General features: G+C 50.1%; 1 protein-coding gene across 1 annotated transcript in view; it reads left to right on the top strand.

Moving 5' to 3' along the window:
* DPP6 (dipeptidyl peptidase like 6) overlaps positions 1-24,816 on the top strand; it is a 490,977-nt gene that overhangs the window by 291,632 nt on the left and 174,529 nt on the right. The window contains exon 4 of the mRNA XM_054726673.1: positions 20,987-21,081. Coding sequence (XP_054582648.1) covers positions 20,987-21,081 — 95 coding nt within the window. The remainder of the gene's footprint in view (positions 1-20,986; positions 21,082-24,816) is intronic.

A 24,816-nucleotide genomic window follows, 5' to 3' on the forward strand; every position in this document is an offset into this window, starting at 1 on the left:
TAGAAAGTATAATAAAATGAAGAGGTTAAAAAACCCAGCATAATACATTCAAGCGCAGAGTGACGGTGTCCCATACAGACTCGGGAGTTCTAAAGTCGCTGTAGGGGAGGTGATTCAGTCACACCCTAAGGGAATGCATGCGTCCACATCAGCAGGGATGCTGGGGCATCTGAACCAAGACTCTGCAGTAGACACTAGTCAGCCTGTGTGGGGACAAGAAGCAGAAGCAGACAGGAGTGGGGTGATGTCATGTCAGCAGCAACCCATCCAACCAATCAATCTCGCTACAACCTCTGGCCTTCGCTCAATCGATGTGTCTACACAGGTCCTTCCGGAGCAGTTCCCTGCTCTGACCGAGGAGGCCAGCAATGGTTGTCGAACAGTTCTTTACAATAAAAATCTAAAATTGACTCCTAGAATTTTCTCTTTTTTAAAAAATGATTTTTTAAAATTGATTTTTAGAGAGAGCGGAAGAAAGAGAGAGAAACATCGATGTGAGAGCAAAACATCAATCAACTGCCTCCTGACCACCCCCTATTGGGCATGTGCCCTTTGGGGACCTGGGACTGCACCCCACCAACTGTGCCACACTGGCCAGGGCTACCTCTAGAATCCCCTATCCTTACACCCAATTACTTCTTTTGAAGCAACTAAGAATCAATCTAATTCTTTTGTGATAGTTCTTAAAATCTTGGAGAAGGTAGTTATTTTCACCCTCCACTATACACTTAATTCGGAAGAGCATCAGACTACAAATCTAAGAGTTTGTACCTGATTTCTGTTATTTATCACCTTCCTAAGCACAGGAGTTACCCACCCGAGCTGCTACTCATAGAGAGCAAGTGCCCATTTGTCTCTGCTCCCTCCCTGCCCAGCACTTGGCTCTTTGAAAAGCAAGTCTGACTCTTGCTTCCAATCTTGGGACATTTCCCTGTGACCACAGCTGCCTTTTGAACTGCCTGGCTCCATCTCAGAAACCCATTTCTATCCTATACCTGAATTCTCCATCCCTGCCTGGACACTTGACAACTTGGACATTTTTATTTCTTCTCACATTGCATTCATGTGAGTTGGGCTGGCCATGACCATTACACCAGGAGATTCCTTCCTCTGGTGGGTGGAGGATCTAACCACTTCTGCCTGCCAGCCTGATCACTCCCTAACCGCTCCCCTGCCAGCCTGATCGACGCCTAACTGCCCTCCCCTACTGGCTCGATTGCCCTTAACTGCCCTCCCCTGCCAGCCTGATCACCCCTAACTGCCCTCCCCTGCTGGCCTGGTCGCCCCTAACTGTCCTCCCTTGCAGGCCTGATCGCCCCCAACTGCCCTTCCCTGCAAGCCTGATATCCCCCAACTGCCCTTCCCTGCAAGCCTGATCCCCCCCCCGCAACTGCCCTCCCCGGCTGGCCTGGTCCCCCCCAACTGCCCTCCCCTATGGGCTTGGTTCCCCTCCAACTGCCCTCCCCTGCAGGCCTGGTCCCCACCAACTGCCCTCCCTTACAGGCCTGGTCCCCTCCAAGTGCCCTCCCCTGCAGGCCTGGTCCCCCCCAACTGTCCTCCCCTGCAGGCCTGGTCACCCTCAACTGCCCTCCCTTGCAGGCCCGGTCACCCCTAACTGCCCTCCCTTGCCAGCCTGGTTGCCCCTAACTGCCCTCTTGCCAGCCTGATGTCCCTCAACTGCCCTCCCCTGCTGGCCTGGTCCCCCCCAACTGCCCTCCCCTGCAGGCCTGATCCACCCCAACTGCTCTTCCCTGCAAACCTGATCCCCCCCAACTGCCCTCCCCTGCCGGCCTGGTCCCCCACAACTGCCCTCCCTTACAGGCCTGGTCTCCTCCAACTGCCCTCCCCTGCAGGCCTGGTCCCCCCCCAACTGTCCTCCCCTGCAGGCCTGGTCACCCTTAACTGCCCTCCCTTGCAGGCCTGGTTGCCCCCAACTGCCCTCCCCTGCTGGCCATCTTGTGGTGGCCATCTTATGTCCACTTGGGGGCAGCCATCTTTGACCATATGGGGGCGGCCATCTTGTGTGTTGGAGTGACAGTCAATTTGCATATTACCTCTTTATTATATAGGATTGGTGTGGTGGGAGACGAATAACGATCTCAGGAAACCTTGCCCATCCTTCCCTCCTTCATGGAAGGGTCAGCACTCACTGACCAGGCTGGGACTCCAGGGGGAGCGGGATGTGGGTCTGCCTGCCATCGGCTCTGATAATCCCCTGAAAATGCTGCCCTGGGGAGCCTGCAGAGGGATTTCCTACAACCAGAGCCCTGCCCAGTTCCACCAGGAGTCTTGGGGCTGCCCAAGCCCCGTCTGTCACACCCCACGTAGCTCTGTGTGGGACAGTTGCCTTTCTAGCTGTCATCTAGGAACGAGGGGCTGACCCAGGCACGTGCCACCCAGCCTGGTTCAGAAGAGCACGTGAGAGCGGATGCAGAGATCCAGTCAGTGCATACCTGGCCTGGCCAGTGTGGCTCGATTGGTTGGTGCATTGTAGGCTACACCAAAAGGTTGTGGGTTTTATTCCCAGTCAGTGCACATACCTAGGTTGGGGGTTCCATTCCCACACCAGGGCATATGCACAGGTTACAGGTTGGATCCCTGGTCTGGGTTGTGTGCGGAAGGCAACCAATTGATGTCTCATATCGATGTCTCTTTCTATCCCTCCCTTCCTTTCTCTGAAATCAATAAAAAAAAATGAAATAAAAAACAAATACATACCTGAACCCATAGGTCTTTCTTAAATTAGAAAGTACCCTTTTATGCTGAATTTACCATAAAAACCTGTGATTTGCAAAGCTGTAACTTGGGTCTGAGGGAAAACAGGAAAGAGGTTGAAGACAGCCCTATGCTTCATCAGACCCTCTCTCCATTTGCCATGGCCTCCATCAAACCCATTTTCCTGTCCCAGGAATTCTTATTTTTCAATTGTTCTAAAGTATCCTATCTAATAAAAGAGTAATATTCAAATTGACCGTCACTCCAACACACAAGATGGCTGCCCCCATGTGGACACAAGATGGCCACCACAAGACGGCCAACAGGGGAGGGCAGTTGGGAGGGATCAGGCCAGCAGGGGAGGGCAGTTGGGGGCGATCAAGCCTGCAGGGGTGGGCAGTTAGGGGTGACCAGGCCGGCAGAGGAGGAAAGTTGGGGGTGACCAGGCCTGCAGGGAAAGGTAGTTGAGGGGGACCCAGGCCTGCAGGGGAAAGCACTTGGGGGTGGGGGGGAGGACCAGGCCTGCAGGGGAGGGCAGTTAGGGGTGACCAGGCCTGCAGGGGAGGGCAGTTAAGGGTGATCAGGCCTGCAGGGGAGGCAGTTAGGCATCAATCAGGCTGGCAGGGGAGTGGTTAGGGGGTGATCAGGCTGGTAGGCAGAAGCGGTTAGGGGCAATCAGGAAGGCAGGCAGGCAAGCAGTTGGGAGCCAGCAGTCCTGGATTGTGAGAGGAATGTCTGACTGCCCGTTTAGGCCCAATCCTAGTACGATCGGGCCTAAATGGGCAGTTGGACATCCCTCAAGGAGTCCCACATTGGAGAGGGTGCAGGCTGGGCTTAGGGACACACCCCCTGTGTACGAATTTCATGCACCGGGCATCTAGTATGTAATATAAAACTCACCATTTTAACCACCTGTAAGCTACAGTTTAGAGGATACAGTACATTCAGATTGCTGTGCGCCCACCACCACCACCATCTCCAGAGCGTGCTCACCTTCCCGACCTGAAGCTCTGGCCCCATGCAGCACTGGCTCCCAGCCCTGCACTCCCTGTGCCCTTGCCCGCTTCCTGTCTTGATGAATTTGATGACGCCAAGTCCTCAGACAAGTGGAGTCAGATAGTGTGTGCCATTCTGCGACGGGTTTATTTCACTTAGCAAACGTCTAAGGTTCATCCATGGTGCAGCCTGTCAGTGTCTTTCCTTTTAAGGTGAGTAATATTCCAGTGGGTGTGGGTGTGTGTGTGTGTATGTGTGTGTGTGTGTGTGTGTGTGTGTGACATTTATTTAGCCAATCACTTGTCAGTAGAAACATGGTTGCTTGCAGCTCTGGCTACGCCGAAATGCGTGTAGAAATACCTGTCGCGTCTCTGCTTTCCTAGGGTGCTGAGCAGGTTAGAATTGCAGAGTCACATTTCATCTTTGTTTCATGTTTTGAAGAGTCACCAGATGTGTCTCAGGAATTTTTAATTTTTTTTTATTTTTCAATTAAGTTGACATACAATAGTATATTAGTTTCAGGTGTACAGCATAGTGATTAGACATTTACATACCTTACAAAGTGTTCCCCTGAATACTCCATTACCACCTGACACCATACACGGCTATTACAGTATTATTGGCTACTAGAGGCGCAATGCACGAAATTTGTGCAAGAGTAGGCCTTCCTTCCCCCAGCTGCCAGCACCGGCTTCCCTCTGGCACCCAGGATCCGGGCTTCCCTCGCAGCCCTGGCTTCGTCTGGAAAGTTGTCCAGAAGGACTGCCCGTCTAGAAGGACATCCAGTCTAATTAGCATATTACACTTTTATTATTATAGACTAGTAACCCTGTGCACGAATCTGTGCACCAGTAGCTCTCTGTGGGGCCTGGCTGCTCCACGCCCGCTGCCCAGAGGCTCTCCACAGCCCAGAGGCCCATCCGTGCCCCATCCTGGTCAGAGGCCCATCCGCAGCCGGGCGCAGAACACTTGCCTTGTCGCCGGAGTAACAACGCAAACATTCCCTCCACCCCTGGCCACTCCATGCCCGCTGCCCAGAGGCCTTCCGCGGCCAGGGTGGAATGCTTGCCTCATTGCCACGGTGACGAAGCAAGCGTTCTGCCAGGCTGCTCACACTGCCCACCCGGGACTGGGGGACTCCGGCGTGGCTGAGAGGACTAGGCACTGCCATCTTGTGGCTGTGGGCACCACCATCTTTGTGATGGAGTGATGGTTAATTAGCATATTACCCTTTTATTAGATAGGATATCCTTAATGTTTCCAGAAAGTACTCCAAATAGTGGGGGACCCAAAGAGACAATGTTGTCCCAGTGCCGTTTTATCACCACAGCCCAGGAAGTTTGGCCTCAAGAAAAGACATGCTTAATGTCCTAAAGAACAAAAACACAGGATTCTCTTTCTGCAATTCAAATGGTGGTTTCTGCTTGTTAGTCTGTTGCCGTGTTGTGCAGAAGTACTTTAGAGATGATCTGATTCAGATAATCGATGCTCTCACATAAATGTATTTTGGGGGGCTCTCAGCCGCCATCCCCAGAACACTGTGTGGTTAGGAAACAGCTCTGTTCTTTCTACTCTTTGATACTTTACATCTTCTCCTCTGTTCTGTGCATTTTCCAGTTATCTAACCCACCAGGAGAACAAGAGAGGGAAAAGACAGGAGAGTCCTGGGTTCCCCTCCTTTGTCATTCACAGGCCCTTCCAGTCTGAGTTTCTTCATTAGCAGACAGCACCCAGGCCTCTCTCTCCAGCTTTACAATTCCGCTCAGCAAAGTTTCACACTGTCAGTGGCAATCAGTAGATTTGACCCAGTTGGGTCCAGGATACAAATTAAACCTACTAATTTTATTGTTTTCTCTCTTTTCTACACAGTCACTCTTTCTTGGATCTGGTGACTTTTCAATGAACATTAGACTGGGTCTCAGAGATTGTTTTGTGGTGTGTGGTTTTTTTATTGTTGTTTCTGCCAAGCTCTTTGGTCACCCCAGTTTTGTTTAATTTCATTATAAGAATACTAGTGACCCAGTGCACAAATTTGTGCACATTGAAAGGAAATTAATTAGAAGAAATATTTTAATATCACTATTCACCCTTTCTCTATAATAGAAGTGTCAACCAAATTCACAATTGACAATGATAGATGGAAACTCATGCGTGGCATTGGTGCCAGCGAAAGCTTTATATGTATTACACATGCACGAGTCAACTTAGCCTTTCATAGATATAGAATAAACTTGCTTAATTAGACCTGCTTTCTGATTTAGCTAAACTTTTACCAGTCCAGTGAACCACTCCAACTTCTCTTTCAGGTAATTGTAAACAACACAGCAATAAATATCAACATGAAGCAGATTATTATTGTAGATCATGCAGGGAGAACAAAGGGTAAAATATTTACTGCAGCAGTGTTTGAGTATATTCTGTGCAGTGAGAAAACCTGAAGTCATTTTCAAGGTCTACCATTTCTTACTTCTTTTCAGTCGGGTCAAGTTTCTAAGCTTTCTAAATCTCCATTTTCCGGCTAATGAAAAGAAAACAGGATTCCTCCGAGTCTCCTGTCTACCTACTCTAGGACTTCTGTGAGGATCAAATGAGATGAGACATGGGAAAATGTTTCACAGACATTTGGTTAAAGTGTAAAATGTTTCCACCTGGCTATAAAGCAAGTCTGTTCCTGGGCCGAAGAAACTGCAAGGAGGCTAGTTGCTAGGGAGAGGAAGCCAGGCATTGCTATGTGACGTCATTACCCAGAGCCCACAGCCACCATTTCCGGGCTGAACTGGGCTGTGGGTCACATTTTGCACCCCACAGCAAAATGGGGTCTCAGCAGCGTTGGCTGTGATTTGGTGGGCTGTTGCTCTGGGGTGGTGGAAGGGCCTGTGTCCCACTTGGGGGAAGCTGAGTGTTGCTTTGTGGGTGCCAGGTCCATGGTGCCATTTCTCTGTAAATGGCCAGTGTGCATCACGGCAGCTCCTGTATTGAGCATCTGCCCCCTGGTGGTCAGTGCACATCATAGCGACTGGTTGGAAGGTCAGACACTTAGTATATTAACCTTTTATATATATACTAGAGGCCCGGTGCACGAAATTCGTGCACGGAGGGGGGTTGTCCCTCAGCCCAGTCTGTACCCTCTCCAATCTGGGACCCCTCAAGGGATGTCCGACTGCCCGTTTAGGCCCGATCCCTAGAATCGGGCCTAAACGGGCAGTCGGACATCCCTCTCACAATCCAGGACTGCTGGCTCCCAACTGCTTGCCTGCCTGCCTTCCTGATTGCCCTTAACCACTTCTGCCTGCCAGCCTGATCACCCCCTAACCACTCTGCTGCCAGCCTGTTTGCCCCCAACTTCCCTCCTCTGCCAGCATGGTTACCCCTAACTGCCCTCTCCTGCAGGGTTGATCACCTCCAACTGCTCTCCCTTGCAGGCCTGGTCCTTCTCAACTGCCCTCCCTTGCAGGCCAGGTGCCTCCCAACTGCCCTCTCCTACTGGCCATCTTGTGGTGGCCATCTTGTGTCCACATGGGGGCAGGATCTTTGACCATATGGGGGCAGCTATATTGTGTGTTGCAGTGATGATCAATCTGCATATTACTCCTTTATTAGATAGGATAGAGGCCTGGTACAGGGGTGGGGGCCAGCTGGTTTGCCCTGAAGGGTGTCCCTGATCAGGGTGGGGTTCCCTTGGGGCATGGGGCGGCCTGAGCGAGAGGCCTGTGGTGGTTTGCAGGTGGGCCACGCCCCCTGGCAACCCAAGCGGAGGCCCTGGTATCTGGAATTTATTTTCCTTCTACAATTGAAACTTTGTAGCCTGGAGCAGAGCCAAGCCTGGGGCTCCCTCCGAGGCCAGCAGCCATTTGTGTTGGGGTTATAATTGAAACTTTGTTGCCTTAAGCGGGTGGGCCCGGCCAGGGTGTGTGGAAAGCTTTGCTTCCCCTGTTGCCGGCAGCAACCCTGGCCTGCTCTCTCAAGCTCCATTCTGCCGCCATTTGTTTGAATTTGTTTACCTTCTGTAATTAAAACTTTGTAGCTTGAGTGGAGGCTTAGGCCAGCAACGGCTGGCAGAAAGCTTGGCTTCCTCTGTTACCTAGGAAACCTTGCTCTCTGTGGCTGTAGCCATCTTGGTTTGGGTTAATTTGCATACTAGCTCTGATTGGATGGTGGGCGTGACTTTGTGGGCGTGGTTTGTGGGCGTGTCGGAGGTATGGTCAATTTGCATATTTGTCTATTATTAGATAGGACTCGTGGCCCAGTGCACAAAATTCGTGCACGGGGGGGGCGGGGTGGAGCGGTGTCCCTCAACCCAGCCTGCACCCTCTCCAATCTGGGACCCCTTGAGGGATGTCTGACTGCCCTAAACAGCCTGCACCCTCTCCAATCTGGGACCCCTTGAGGGATGTCTGACTGCCCTCACAATCCAGGACTGCTGGCTCCCAACTGCTCGCCTGCCTGCCTTCCTGATTGCCCCTAACCTGCTTCTGCCTGCCAGCCTGATCACCCCCTAACCACTCCCCTGCCAGCCTGATTGATGCCTAACTGCCCTCCCCTGCCAGCCTGTTTGCCCCTAACTGCCTTCCCCTGCAGGCCTGGTCCCCCACAACTGCTCTCCCCTGCAGGCCTGGGTCCCTCCCCATTGCCCTTTCCTGCAGACCTGGGTCCCCCCTAACTTCCCTCCTCTGCTGGCTTAGTCACCCCTAACTGCCCTCCCCTGCAGGCTTGATCGCCCCCAACTGCCCTCCCTTGCAGGCCTGGTCCCTCCCAACTGCCCTCCCCTGCTGGCCATCTTGTGTCCACATGGGGGCAGCCACCTTGTGTGTTGTAGTGATGGTCAAGCTGCATATTACTCTTTTATTAGATAAGATAGAGGCCTGGTGCATGGGTGGGGGCTGGCTGGTTTGCCCTGAAGGATGTCCTGGATCAGGATGGGGGTTCCTTTGGGGCGTGGGGCGGCCTGGGTGAGGGGCCTGTGGTGGTTTGCACTGATATCTGGGGTTTATTTATCTTCTACAATTGAAACTTTGTAGCCTGGAGCGGAGCCACGTCTCCTGCTTGCTCTGTGGCTGCAGCCATTTCTGTTGGGATTTATGTATCTTTTATCATTGAAACTTTGTAAGCCTTGAGTGGAGGCCTAGGCCGGCAAGGGCAGGCAGAAAGCTTGGCTTCCTCCATTGCCTGGGAAACCCAAGCCTCCCTCCTGCTCTCTGTGGCTCTAGCCATCTTGATTGGGTTTATTTGCATATTTGCTCCTGATTGGCTGGTGGGCATGGCTTATGGGTGTAGTGGAGTGATGGTTAATTTGCATATTATTCTTTTATTAGGTAGGATAGATTCCACAGCACGATTTCCTATGTGGTTGTTTTCTGCTTTTCCTGATGGTCAAATGTCCTTCTTTAACACCTACACAACGTTCTGGTTGGTTGTTGGTTCAGATGGAAACATTCTAAGACACACAAAACCCCAAAAACATGCAATAAGACTGTGCTTACCAGCCTGCGAAGGCACGGAGGCAGTTACGTGGCACTAACAGGAGGAAAATGAATTAGGGCTGAGAACCAGGATGGCACTAATGGTCTCCTTGGAGAAATGTTCCCCGTGAGCTGACTCAGGATAGTGTGGCTCACAGGCACTGTGCACCGTGTAATGAACACTGTGGCAGGTTCCTGTAGGAGGAAGGAGCAACCAGGCAAACCGGGAAGAACAATGACTTATTCACTGGATAAGACCTCACACTTCAACTCAGCTCAGGGATAATGATTCACACCGGAACAAGAGGAGAATGTAAGAAACTAAAAAATAATCATGAAATGGAGATATTTGTTGCTAATGGTTTAACTAGATCCCAAAACAGAAAAGGAACATAAGTAGAAGTCAAATTGTCAACTTGCAAAACTGGCTCTCCTGTGTGGCCGTCATGGTGGCACTGCTGAAGGTGTCTCTTTGGTGTCGGTGATTTCAGCACGCAGGTGTTTGCTGTTGTCATGACAACATGTCTGGTTGTCCCTTGCCATCAAAATGTCATACCTAATTTTCCAGTTTCACTCTCATGCTTTCTGGTCTTTATCACAATTTTTATTTTTCTCTTTTGAAATGTTCATTATGTGTTGGCTACATGGAAAGCCATCCAAACGTCCCCTGACAGGGTCCCTCCCTTCAGAGTAGAGTGGCCCACAAGGCAGGGGTCATGGAGAGAACAACATAAACCAAGGACAAAGTGGGTGGAGAATGTGTTGGGTGTGGCCCAAGGTCATGGCCTGTCCGCCTTAGCTCCTTGAGCGGTGCCTCACACGTGGGAGGCACACCCTAGTCAATAACTATGGGTAATCTGAGTTGGCAGGGCTGAGTCCTGTCCTCGGGTGGGAGGCAATGCGGAGTGTTCCCCGCCTCCCGTCTGCGCCGCGCTCAGGGGCCGCAGCACACAGGCAGGCACTGGCTCCTGCACAGTGTCCAACACAGAAGAGCCTTGGGAAACAGCTAGTGAACGGACTGGATTTAAAAAGCAAACCCAGAGCAGTTTGGAGGTTTGGTTCATTGTTCGTAAGATCAGGTACTTTGGCACGAGTCAGGTGTGCGTGTGTGTGCGCGTGTGCATGTGCGTGCACATGCGTGAGCATGCACTCAGGTGGGAGTTACCATGTGGATCTAGCGGATGTGACTCTGTTCTGTAGACTAAATAAGGTGCAATGAGATCATTTGGGGAAGGAGAACTTACGTCGTCATCCCGTGGTGTTGGCGGGAGGAGAGAAGCGTTTGCCTTCTGAGCTGCACGCAGCTGGCGGCTGTCATTCCTGCTGAACATCCGAGCGAGCACACGCTTAGACCCAGCAGCCGGCGTACTGAGCAGGTGCAAACAGAAGTGGGGGGAACGAGGGTGATCAAATGTGGGCGCTTAGAAACCGTTCCTGTGGCTGTTCTGTCACGCCCAGTCTGTACTTCTCAGCCCCGTCGCCCTTCTCACCCAGCCCCCAACCTCCCTCCCGTCTGGCCACCGTCAGTCTGTTTTCTGTATCTATTGGTCTGTTTCTGTTTGTTTGTTTGTTTGTTTTCCACATATAAGTGAAATCACATGGTATTTGTCTTTCTCTGTCTGACTGACTTACTTCACGCAGCACAATACCCCCTCGGTCCATCCACGCTGTCACAGATGGTAAGACGTCGTTCCTTTTCATGGCCCAGTAATATTCTGTTGTATATGTGCACCACATCCTCTTTACCCATTCATCTGTTGTAATAACTGTGCCTGGTGCCAGGGGGCACTTACCTATGGGGGGATCACTTCCTAATTTATGTAAATGTCTAACCATTATGCCACACGCCTAAAACTAATATAAAATATTGAATGTCAATTGTAATTTGACATTTAAAAAGCAACTTGTTCTCTAATAATTAAACAGATATGTTTCTGCAAGTTAGTTTCCCCCTCATTTCCACTAATCAGAGAGGCGGCTTTACGCGCGAGATGCTTTGGTGACTTTATCAACTCGCCCGGCAGCTGCAAACTCAGCCGAGAGGACAGAGCCACGCTGAGTGCCCCACGCGGCCTTTGACGGAGACGTGGCCGTGAGCCACGCTGCCTCGGCCGGAGAACAGCGTCTGTGCCGCGGGAGACCCGGACACATTCACCGATTCTGAGGACGACCACGAGGAGTAACCTGAAGACCAGCTGGGCCCACTGGCGGTTAGAGCACAGGGCAGCTCAATTCTTTTCGGAGAGAGTTGATGGGTTGCTTCTCAGATTAGAATCTTCATCGACAGCACGCGTGGGAAGTAGGAGTGAGGTTTACAACCTGACAGCTCCAGCTCTGCTGTTCCCGCATTTCAAACAGACGAGAGCGGAATGTGTGCCCGGGCCTGAGTCCGGGTTTCAATGTTACAGACTTTGGGTCCAGGAAAGTGGCTCCCTGCCAACGCCAGCCTCGTTGGTCTCCGAGCAACGCCTGTCCGCGCTGCCGCCGGGCTCCCGCTCACTGTTGCTGTGCTCAGTGGTCCCTGCCCGGGGGTTACTACCCTCGCCCGGCACTTGCAGGTTCGCGTCCAGGTGGTAAGGGCACAGTCCCGTAGGAACACGTGAGCCTTCGGTACACCGGCAGAGCGTTCCCGGGAAGCCCTGTGGATGCTCAGAGGGCGACTCGCTACCCAGATGCTGGCCATTTCCTGCTGAGAGTGTTGGCACGGCACACGGAGCAGCACTTGCCACGGAACGACATTGTCTCACGTCACAGCAGAAGGCGTCCTCCTCGCCCCCCTTCTCAGATGGGAATACTGGGGTGCAAGGGAGGTCGAATCTCCTGCCCGAGGTTCCAGGCGAGTAGCTGGAAAGGTGGCAGCTTTCTAGGCCTTCAGGGTAACCAGCCACCATCAGAGGTGGAGGTCACCGCGCAAGGACACTGCCAGGGCTCCCTTGCTGATAATTCTATTCCGCTGTGTTAGTGACCGGGTGCGGCTGGTGCTCCACCCCCTTGGAGCTTGGGGCCCTGACCCAGTCACACGGAGGCTCTCCGATGAACTGCTTCTGGCTCTTGAACTGCCTGACTTTCTCGAATAATCCCAGCAAAGGCTCTCGGGTCGAAGAACGAATGGATTCCTGGTCGACTTATTCCAGTGGTGCCATTCGGTCAACTTCCCAGGCTGCTCACCTGGGGAGGAGCGGGCAGCTGTGAGCACTGCGGTGGGCTGTGCGCCACTGCCTGCCCCTCCTGCCCACCCAGGGGCCAGGCAGCCATGCCCCGGGAGACCTGCCTCAGGCATCCCGCATGCCTTACCCGTGCCAAGTCCTCTCCCAGGAAACAGCCCGCCGGGACCCACCGTCCACGCTGGCACCTTGAGCCTTGCTGGGCACAACGACAGGGCTGAGCAGAGAACGGGCCTCAGAGGGCACCTGCCTCCCTTCCTGGTGGCGAGAGGCCCTGGCATTCGTCTCTGGTTTCCCACCCAGTGGCCAGACAGAATGGACCCATCAAACGACTCCCTCAGCCTCGCCCGGCCTGTCTGCCGCTGGCCTTCGGGACTATCTGGTTTGCTGTTAAGTCAGAAGGATGAGAGCTCTGCAGAGGGGGCGTTCCTCAGACCCTGCCCCAGACTCTCCAGAATCTGATTCATAACATCATCTTCACTCAGAAAATACAGTAGTGGGTGGTGGAGAGACAGAACCATTCTCCTCTCCAGAGACCTGGATGCTGCTGGTGGAGGTAGCTCTTCTGTTTATACAACTTACTTCTTCTTACTTTCAAAATGCCCCGGTGGCTGCTCTTAATGAACCAGCAAGTTACTCTTTCAGAAAAAGATAAAGCACGGGATCGAAGTGAAAGACGAAGACACAGAACCCGACTCAGGAGGACACTGCAAGGAGCGAGGGCCACATCGTCCCAACTCCAAGTCCAGAAATGAGGGGCAGAGCATGGTTGGATCTCGTTATTAGGATGAGATTAATAGCTGAGCAACAGAAAAGTAAAAATAACACTAATTTAAACAAGATATTTGTCTCTCGAATTTATTTCCTTCTCACATACACGTCAGGGGTGGGATCTATGCTCTCTTTTGCTTTTATATTCCGTCTCCACGGTCCAAAACAGCTGCTCTGGCTCCGGCCACCTCAGCAGCATCCCTGCGAGCAGATGTGAGCACAGGAGATGAGAGGAGGGACACTGCTCATCAACGCCACATCGCGCGTCTGCCTCGCAGGCGGAGGGAGCCTGAGGCGGAAGCCAGGGCCAGGCACCTGCACCGAGCTTTCTCCCACGACCGGCTGCTCCCGGCACTTTCTATCTGAGTCTTTCTTGAAGGAATCTTCCTGTCCACCCGCCCATTCATTAACCTTTGTCAGGGCGTAGAAGGTGATTTTTCTCCTGAGAGCCTGGATAAAGGACGGCGGACACTTCAATTAGACCCCGAGGTACTTGTATTTGCAAATTTATTTCATAAACATGATTTGGGGTGAACATGTTGCCATGACACATGACTTACTCTGCGGCCTCCGCACCCTCCCTGCTGATTGGCTGTTCACAGAGCCGTTTCCTTGGCGTCTGTCCCAGGAAGCAGCTCATGTGGCTGAACCCTGATTGGCCCTGATGTGCAGAGAGTCGGCCTTGACCCACCCCTGGGTGTGATGAAAGGGACAGCAAGCACGACCTTGCAAGAGCCGGCTTTTCCCAGAAGCAGCCACAGAGTATCCCTGAGCTATTGAAATTGCAGGATGACCCTGCAGCACTCACTTTTAATGACCAGTCTCACAATAAAGTTGGTGTAACAGTTCCCGCCACTGGAAGAAAATGGAGGTGTGTTTTTCTTGTGTGAATACCACTGTGGACTCGTGAATTGGTTTGTATATTCACTGGGTTTTACTCAGTGCTCACTTCATGCTGTCGATGCCCAGACCTGCCCCACGTTGCCCAGCGAGCAGCCAGCCTCACACAGCCCTGCTTTTTGTTCCATGTGGGCCTTAGGCAGTTAGTGAACCAATTTGTGATCGTATTCATTCGCCAAACTCATGGTGCGTTTTCAGCACCTGATTTCTGGTCAGCCGGGATGCGAGGTGTTGGAGCAGAAAGTCTGCCAGGTGTGGCCTCTTCCCTGGAGACTCCCGCGCTCTAGCGGGAGGCAGTGTGTTAACAAACAAGGAACACGGCGTGAGGAGCATGGAGGGGAAGAGTGGATGTGGGGCGGGAGTGGAGAGAGTCACTGTGCCCGGCAGAGCATGGAGAACCCACAGAGAGCTTCACGCCTAGCCCTGGTTCCACCTGCGGAGTGGAGAGGGTGTCAGGAGCAGGCAGAGGCGGGGAAGGAGGATGTGGAACGGGAGGCGGGGTGGGAGTTAGCATGGGAAGACGGGCCCAGGCCAGAATACAGAGGACCTTGCGGGTCTGGCTGAGGAGTCTGGCCAACTCTCTGCCAAAGAACCAGAAAAAGAAAAAATAGTTGTAAAGGGAGGTGTGGCCTTGTCTGCATTGAGAATAGAACCGAGGGGGTGCTGTGGGAGGCTGGGAAGGTGGCTGCACTCAGACACAGGGCTGGACAGACGCTGGAGTGAAGAGTGAGAGGTGAACCTGAAGCCTTCGGGAAGGAGGGCAGGTGAGGAATGTGAAAGATGAGAGGCAAAAAGAAGGCAGACATGACTTCCCTGTGACAACAGCAGCAGCCAACACACCCGAGAGCTTACCTGGGCCAGACATGTTCTAAGCACATCTCATGTATTGCACATGTTATTCATGGAGCCTTTACATGAGAAATGTAAGGTGTATACTATTATTCTACCTATTCTACAAACAAATCATTTTTAAAAGCATTATTTGGGGGATATAATCCTATCTAATAAAAGAGTAATATGTAAATTGACCATCACTCCAACACACAAGATGGCCACCCCAATGTGGTCAAAGATGGCCACCCCCATGTGGTCAAAGATGGCCACCCCCATGTGGACACAAGATGGCCACCACAAGATGGCCGACAGGGGAGGGCAGTTGGGAAGGACCAGGCCTGCAAGGGAGGGCTGTTGGGGGCAACCAGGCCAGCAGGGGAGGGCAGTTAGGGGCAATCAGGCCTGCAGGGGAGGGCAGTTGGGGGTGACCAGGCCAGCAGGGGAGGGCAGTTAGGGGTGACCAGGCCTGCAGGAGAGGGCAGTTAGGGATGACCAGGCCTGCAGAGGAGCAGTTAGGCATCAATCAGGCTGGCAGGGGAGTGGTTAGGGGGTGTCAGGCTGGCAGGCAGAAGTGGTTAGGGTCAATCAGGCAGGCAGGCAGACGAGCGGTTGGGAGCCAGCAGTGCCGGATTGTGAATCCTGGTGGGATCAGACCTAAACGGGCAGTTGGACATCCATCAAGGGGTCCCAGATTGGAGAGGGTGCAGGCTGGGCTGAGGGACCGCCCCCCCCCACCCCGTGCATGAATTTCATGCACCAGGCCTCTAGTGTAGTTAAATAAAAGTTGCAAATCACCAGAAAGAAATGAAGATTCTGAACTTGCATTGATCTAGTAAAGTCATAAAATATGTGAAACAAAATTTAGGGGATCTGTAGGAGAGAATTAATCCGTCATGATGGATTTCAACACAAAATTCTTGATGCCTTTGTTTTCAAAGTTTCAACATCACATTCTTACTGAAGGAAAGGTCAAGGACAGAAAATAGCTGTTAAAGAGGCAGCTTAGCGGTATGACTGATTTAAGGAACATGCACTTAGAATACCAGAAGGAGAAGACATATATAAAGGAGTAGAAAACATATTTGGTAAATTAACGGCTAAAGATTTGATGAGGATGTAAATTGCAGATAGGAGACACTCAGCAAACCCCAAACACGATAAACATGAAGCAGCCCAGTCTGAAGGCTTCACAATCCAACTGTTGAAAACCAAAGACTTCAGATAAACCTTGAAAGCAGCAAAAGAAACGTGTACGGAAATAACATGCAAGGAAACAACTCTCAATTAACAGCTGACTTCTTATTAGAAACTATGGTGGCCAGAGGAGAGCAGAACTAAATTTCAAAATGCTGAAAGCAAAAAAACAACAACAAACTAAAAACCCACAAATGTCTTATTGAGTTCTAAAAGACCGAAATTGTGTACATGGCAATATTTTTTCCAATGAATTTAAATTAAAAATCTATAAAAATAAGAGGGCAGTGCCAGGACTGACTGGCAGACCCTGAGTGACAGATGAATGATTACTCTGACACATGTTTCTGTGAAAGAGAGGGCTAAGGGACTGCTTGGCTACAGGGACCAAACAGCCCTGTTCGCCTGCCTCCTTGGGCTTTTATTGTAACAACAGCTTGAACAATATTAACTACTAGATACTATCAGTAGGGTAAGCATCCTTAAGAAGACACATGCATCTGCAGTGTCCTTTAAGCAAAGACATATCTAAGTAAACACCCGGGGGCTCAGACTTGTTTGGAAAAGTCAAGGCAGGGGCAGGTGCCTTCAGCCAACTCCTGTCCTCTGCCTCCCCACATCTCCCCCTTTTTGTTTTGCTGGCTGCAGGAGGCAGAGGGAGGTGGTGAACTTTCTGCTTTGGAAGGTCGGGGTCTATGAAGCACGTTCACTGCTGGAGTTCTGATTTTGTAGACTATAAGAAAACAAAGGGAATCACAATGACAGCAATGGTTAGTCCAATTTAGAAGACAGGTGCTTACAAGCATTAAATCTTGCCTTCTAGCAAGGTGTAGGGGACAGGATTATAAAGGGGAAGGGGCTAGGGTGAGGAATGTAGCTACGTGCAGGCCGGGGGTCTGTAGACATCAGCTATTGTTAGGCGATGAGATGATGTTGATGAGATGATGTTGACTCCTGGTGGGTCGGCCTGACCATGCTTATCGGTTCTGCTTGCTGGAGTCACAGCTGAGTCACCTCCCTAATTACTTCGCACAGGCCTTGAAAAGAAAACTTTAAGGAAAACTTAACCCCCTATTCACATATAAGTATATCTGTTCTAAGATTTAAAATAATATGATTACTTTTCAGATTAATTCAGATGCTGTATCAGATTTATTATTCAGTATACTTATAATTCCTTTTAAGATTTCTCTTTATAAACCTATGATCTTTATAAACATTCTTATAACTTTCACAATTATTCTTAAGTATTCCTACTCTAATTTCATTTCTTCCTGTTATATTCCTTTCTTTATATCCCTTCTCACAATTTTTACTTCCTCAACTCTAGTTTTTCTTGATTTGTACAGAACCTCTGTAACTTATGTATACCTTTTACAGCTTACACATACCTTTTGCAATTTACATATACTTTCTGTAACTTACACATACCTTCTGTAACTTACACATACCCTTTCAGTTTGTCTACTTCACTTCCTTTTTCCTGTACCTCTATACCTTCTATTATATGAAAACTATAAATTCCTTCTAATTAGTTATGATTAAAGGTTAGTTCTACACAGGTTCCTCTATGCCTAGCTGCAGAGCAGTTGGAGTGGTGAGAAGTATGTCTCAGAGCCTATCTCTCCTCTAGTTGGCCTATTGTCCTTGCTCTGCTCATATCTGTCTAACTGCCTCCCACATCCCCATTAAGGATCTTGGCTCTGAATTCTTTCAGAGAAAGGGGATGCTGGGTTTCTTCTGTAGCTGCTTCATGCTGATGAGGGTTGGAGGTTTCTCTCAGAGCTGAGAGATCCTTATTCTCTGTCAGAGGGACAATGACGCCTGGGCACAGAAGGAGGTGGTATTCCCTAGGTGCAAGTAGGGCTTGTAGTCTGGTGGAGACAAACTGTGTTATAAAATTTAGTATTATTGGGCAAAAGTTAGAACAGTTTCTAATAATTTTCTGTTGAAACAATTTTTCTCCCTAAAATTACCTTTATTTTTATTAAAGACTAATTTACTTACTGTATTAAGTCTAGTTATAATTTGGCCTGGTTGTTTGCATGAATACAACCAGAATAACAGTTGATCACATGGGCTATTTTTAAAAAATATGCTTTGTTGGAATTTCATGAGAAAGTTTACTCCCAAGGCCAAGAAGCCAAGCTACACAGTTGCCATCCGGCTTCGCCTGCAATACCTACAGAATTGAGGTGCATTCCTCAAGTTGAGGTCCCTACAGGTGTCTTGAGGTTTCTTTCATGCCATCTCCCAGGAAAGCAACCTTCGTTCCTCACCTGGAAAGACCACCATTAACCACGTGACCAAGCCAGGGACCAGGCTGTTTATCTAAGGGGCTTATCGGCTTCAAAGTCACTCTTCATTCCTTAGAGCTTTCGGGTGACATCCAGAGTCCGTGCATGTCTCTCTCAGACATGGCATTCCAGCCAAGTTTTGATTAATAAAACCACAATTGGAAACTGACTTATGTCCTGTTATGAAGAAATCAGATTCTTATTGGATTCATGCAAACAAACACATTGCCACGAGAATGATAATTACTAAAACTATAATTATTTTTAGTTCATTAGTCCTATAATCAAATTCTTTTCTCCTGATTTTTCTTGCCAGTATTTCTATAAATCCAGATACTCTACAGAGCTCTAATAATTTTTATCCAATTCCAGGGGATGATCTGAAAGTTTATTCTCAGAGATACATAGCGTAAAATAAATCAGTCCTTTTTATGGATCCCTCAGAAGATGTAACATTTTTTTAAATGTCTCCAAATGACAAGAAATTTAAAATGACACAGTTATTGATTTGATTATAATGCAAATGACATGGAATCTCGCCTTTCTGCAAAACACAATATTCCACAATATTATAACTTGTAACAATTAGTCATAAATGAAAGCATATCAGAATCTATTTAATATGCATATATAAATAGAATATAATTATCATTTCCTTATTTGATAGAGCTTCCCATATACCTTAAGCATAAAATTTTCCTTCATAAGGAGAGAAAACAAATCCTTGAGGCATTCCAGGGCCCATTGGAATGACCTGGAGCCAATTCTAGGTCAAGGAAAAGTTTCTTAAAATTCAAACCCTGGGAAGGTAGTCAAATACATTAAACTAAAAGACTATATATTATTATTATTATTATTAAACAGTATTAAGCAATCTATTCATTTGAAGTAATCAACCTCCTGATTAATATAACATAATTATTTTGATAACAGATATAAAACCTTTGCTTCCTAGGCAAATACAGGAAAAACCCTTTTTTTTCCTTACTTTTAGAAACAGGCTTATTTTTCTAATGGAAAACATACTCACATTCTTAAGCAGCATAGCAGAGACGGTGAATTCCTACGCTGAGAAACAATTCCCTCAAACTTGGAAATCCCAGGCGGCTCCAATGACTTCCTGCGCAGTCACTTCCATTTTCTTACTTTTCGTTTTTGAGGGTTCTCCTGCGTTTCGTTGCGTTCCTCGGTCCTCACAGGGGGCACCACTTGCCGGGACTGAGCAGCAGCCCCTGAGCAACGGATGAATGATTCCTCTGACACACGTTTCTGGGAAAGAGAGGCTAAGGGGCTGCTTGGCCACAGGGACCAAGCAGCCCCATTCACATGCCTCCTCAGGCTTTTATTGTAAGAACAGAACTAAAACTAACTATTAGATACTACCAGCAGGGCAAGCATCCTTGCGAAGACACACGCGTCTGCAGTGTCCTTTAAGCAAGGACATGCCTAAGTAAACACCTGGAGGCTCAGACTTGTTTGGAAAAGTCAAGGCAGGGGCAGGTGCCTTCAGCCAACTCCTGTGCTATGCCTCCCACAGGCCAGAGTAACTTTACATACTTGGAAATTAAACAGCATGTTTCTAAATAGCCATTGGGCCAAGCAGACAAGACATTACAGGGGAAATTAGGATAATTTAAACCACACAGTGATGCCATTAAGCACATTAAAATTTGTGACGTGGCTAACACCATCCACAGAGGAAACTTTTTGCTTTAATGGTTTTTTTAGAAAAGATGGAAGATGAAACCAAAGAGCTAATCTTCCACCTCAACAAACTAGAAAAAGAGAGAAAATGAAAGTCCGGGCAAGTAGAAGAAAGGAGTAAAAAGGAAAAGAATGCAATTCTGTAAAGTAGAATCGAGAGAATAGAACAGGCGCTACCCTGGACTCCATCCCGTCTGCACAGTGGTGTTCACTGTTGTGTGAGGTGCCCTTACCATCACACTGGCTCAGAGTTACCACCTTCCCCCAGAAAGACAGTAATTTTTTTCTTTTTCCTATTTTACGTGCTGCCTCTCACCACCAAGCCTATCAAAGTTCCCTTTCAGTCACAGTATACATACACACAGGCGCACACACCAGCATGTCTGCAAATATGCCTCTATGTGCACACTGTTCAGTGTACCCCATTTTATTAGTTTTCTAAGTGGGTGATTGATGATACAAAGTATCAGTGTCACTGAGGATACAGTGTAGGTAGTCAAAGACCTCTGAGGAACAGCCAATTCCTGAAGGAATAGCAAAATGAAAACAATTTGGATGGAGGTATTTGCGTGTGCACACATACAGATTTCACCCCAAAATTTCAGATGTAAGAAATTGGCCCTTTTAGTGCCAATTATCTTCCATCCCTTATGGTAGCAGGTTCTTTAATCTGCTGTCTGTGCTCACGTTGTGTGTCCTCCCCAAAAAAGCTCTAGAATATTCCAAAACTGTTGTGAGTGTACATTGTGTTTTAAATGTCAGTGTGTAGACGAGGAGATAAGATTCAGAGACGGGCTTCACAGGAGGTTATGTTAAGAGGAGCTAAGGGCCCTTTGGTGACATGCAGGATACATCCGTTCAGAAGCAGTCCATTCATTGCACCCCGTGTCCGTCAAAGGCTGGGTGAGCTCCTTCATGTCTCATGCTTCTTTTTTAATTTCCTCTCTTGCAGATAAAGAATTCATCTACAGAGAACAGAAAGGAAATGTGATACTGCGGAATGTTGAAACTAATCTGTCTACAGTGTTAATAGAAGGCAAAAAAATTGTAAGTACTCTCCTCATTGACCAAGATAATTTCCGTGTGCTCCTGCGAGTCAATAAAGCAGAAAATGACTTTGAGTTTCAACTTTCAGTATAGCCAAGCAGAAGCAATGAACTTGTAATACTCCAGGCTGAGCAAGGATAGATAACATGAAATTGAAACCACACTAATTTAATAAGATAAAAGCCCGGTTTCTCCCAGTGTTCAGGACATTTCTCTGCAGGTGTTGAAAACAAGTGCTGCAGATCATATGTAATTGAAAAATCAAGTCCCCAAGGCTTTCCGCATTTACAGGACAACTAGAGGCCCAGTGCACGACATTTGTACACTTGGGGGGGGGGGGCTCCCCTCAGCCCAGCCTGCACCCTCTTGCAGTCTGGGACCCCCTCAGGGGATGTCCGACTGCTGGCTTAGGCCCGTTCCCCTGCAGCCACAGAAGTGGGAGAGGCTCCCACCACCACCGCTGCACTTGCCAGCCGTGTGCCCGGCTTCTGGCTGAGTGGTGCTCCCCCTGTGGGGGCGCACTGACCACCAGGGAGCAGTTGAGCATTTGCCCCCTGGTGGTCAGAGCGCATCATAGTGACGAGTTATTCCGCCGTCCAGTCTATTTGCATATTAGGGTTTTATTATATAGGATTGTGATCATGCATAGGAAATAGTTCAGGAGGACTTGCTCAATCTCATCTTAAAAAACAAACTAATCTTGGGGAGTGGGTTAGAGGTGGAAGAGGGTATATTGAGGATAAATGGTAATGGAAGAATAACAATAAAATAAAAGGGAAAAAACTAACCTCTATTAATGACACTGCTGTAATTAACCCAGTTATGAATAACAGGAGAGGAGCAAAGGGAGGGCTGGACAGTATAGGCATGTTCCCTGCAATACTTACTTGCCTGTCAATCACACCTGGGAACAGAGGTCATTGGCCAAAATGGGCGTGGCCACTGCAAGTGGACTACGATTTGGGGCATCTAATCCCCTGAACAAAGGAATTCACTCTATTATACTTTTGGGACTCTTGATGCTCGGAGCAAGCTCTCCTGCATTACCCTCATGGCCCACGTCCTGGGGACCCCACACACACTGACGGATGGACTGTAACTGGCCTGATGCTGAACTGGACCCGGCTCTACCATGGGAAGAAAAACTGGCTTTGCTTTTAGCTCTATTGCATCCCAGCTGCATGTCTATGCCTGGACTCAGGGAAAGGGGACTTTAGAAATACAGGATGTAGTTCCACACAAATAAAAATCACTCATTCTCCCATGCGAGCCTCAAAATTCATTTTCTCAGAATAGCCTAAGAGCTCCACCCCGAGCTGCACCCAGTGGGGAAAGGACCCCCACTTTCTCTGATAACGCCTGCACAGGGAACATTCACGGAGCACTGCTGTACTTGCTCAAATGGCAGCAAGTCACGTTTGTGCTTTCAAACAAGTACTCAGTCCCCGTGAGTGCCCCTGCTCACAAGTACTCTGTCCCCGTGAGTGCCCCTGCTCACAAGTACTCAGTCCCCGTGAGTGCCCCTGCTCACAAGTACTCAGTCCCCGTGAGTGCCCCTGCTCACAAGTACTCTGTCCCCGTGAGTGCCCCTGCTCACAAGTACTCTGTCCCCGTGAGTGCCACTGCTCACAAGTACTCAGTCCCCGTGAGTGCCCCTGCTCACAGGTACTCAGTCCCCGTGAGTGCCCCTGCTCACAGGTACTCAGTCCCCGTGAGTGCCCCTGCTCACAAGTACTCAGTCCCCGTGAGTGCCACTGCTCACAGGTACTCAGTCCCCGTGAGTGCCACTGCTCACAAGTACTCAGTCCCCATGAGTGCCCCTGCTCACAAGTACTCTGTCCCCATGAGTGCCCCTGCTCACAAGTACTCAGTCCCCGTGAGTGCCCCTGCTCACAAGTACTCAGTCCCCGTGAGTTTCACAGCTCACAAGTACTCAGTCCCCGTGAGTGCCCCTGCTCACAAGTACTCAGTCCCCGTGAGTGCCCCTGCTCACAAGTACTCAGTCCCCATGAGTGCCCCTGCTCACAAGTACTCAGTCCCCGTGAGTGCCCCTGCTCACAAGTACTCAGTCCCCATGAGTGCCCCTGCTCACAGTTACTCAGTCCCCATGAGTGCCCCTGCTCACAAGTACTCAGTCCCCGTGAGTGCCCCTGCTCACAGTTACTCAGTCCCCGTGAGTGCCCCTGCTCACAGTACTCAGTCCCCGTGAGTGCCCCTGCTCACAAGTACTCAGTCCCCGTGAGTGCCCCTGCTCACAAGTACTCAGTCCCCGTGAGTGCCACTGCTCACAAGTACTCTGTCCCCGTGAGTGCCCCTGCTCACAAGTACTCAGTCCCCGTGAGTGCCCCTGCTCACAAGTACTCTGTCCCCGTGAGTGCCCCTGCTCACAAGTACTCTGTCCCCGTGAGTGCCCCTGCTCACAAGTACTCAGTCCCCATGAGTGCCCCTGCTCACAAGTACTCAGTCCCCATGAGTGCCCCTGCTCACAAGTACTCCTTCCCCGTGAGTGCCCCTGCTCACAAGTACTCAGTCCCCGTGAGTGCCCCTGCTCACAAGTACTCAGTCCCCATGAGTGCCCCTGCTCACAAGTACTCAGTCCCCGTGAGTGCCCCTGCTCACAAGTACTCTGTCCCCGTGAGTGCCCCTGCTCACAAGTACTCAGTCCCCGTGAGTGCCCCTGCTCACAAGTACTCTGTCCCCGTGAGTGCCCCTGCTCACAAGTACTCTGTCCCCGTGAGTGCCCCTGCTCACAAGTACTCAGTCCCCGTGAGTGCCCCTGCTCACAGTACTCAGTCCCCGTGAGTGCCCCTGCTCACAAGTACTCAGTCCCCGTGAGTGCCCCTGCTCACAGTTACTCAGTCCCCATGAGTGCCCCTGCTCACAGGTACTCAGTCCCCGTGAGTGCCCCTGCTCACAGGTACTCAGTCCCCGTGAGTGCCTCTTGCTCACAAGTACTCAGTCCCCGTGAGTGCCCCTGCTCACAAGTACTCCGTCCCCGTGAGTGCCCCTGCTCACAAGTACTCTGTCCCCGTGAGTGCCACTGCTCACAAGTACTCTGTCCCCGTGAGTGCCCCTGCTCACAGTTACTCAGTCCCCATGAGTGCCCCTGCTCACAAGTACTCAGTCCCCGTGAGTGCCCCTGCTCACAGTTACTCAGTCCCCGTGAGTGCCCCTGCTCACAAGTACTCAGTCCCCGTGAGTGCCCCTGCTCACAAGTACTCAGTCCCCGTGAGTGCCCCTGCTCACAAGTACTCAGTCCCCATGAGTGCCCCTGCTCACAAGTACTCAGTCCCCGTGAGTGCCCCTGCTCACAAGTACTCTGTCCCCGTGAGTGCCCCTGCTCACAAGTACTCAGTCCCCGTGAGTGCCCCTGCTCACAAGTACTCAGTCCCCGTGAGTGCCACTGCTCACAAGTACTCAGTCCCCGTGAGTGCCCCTGCTCACAAGTACTCAGTCCCCGTGAGTGCCCCTGCTCACAAGTACTCAGTCCCCATGAGTGCCCCTGCTCACAAGTACTCAGTCCCCGTGAGTGCCCCTGCTCACAAGTACTCAGTCCCTGTGAGTGCCCCTGCTCACAAGTACTCAGTCCCCGTGAGTGCCACAGCTCACAAGTACTCAGTCCCTGTGAGTGCCCCTGCTCACAAGTACTCAGTCCCCGTGAGTGCCCTGCTCACAAGTACTCAGTCCCCGTGAGTGCCCCTGCTCACAAGTACTCAGTCCCCATGAGTGCCCCTG

The sequence above is a fragment of the Eptesicus fuscus genome, chromosome 14, assembly GCF_027574615.1.
Source record: "Eptesicus fuscus isolate TK198812 chromosome 14, DD_ASM_mEF_20220401, whole genome shotgun sequence".
Classification (NCBI taxonomy): Eukaryota; Metazoa; Chordata; class Mammalia; order Chiroptera; family Vespertilionidae; genus Eptesicus; species Eptesicus fuscus.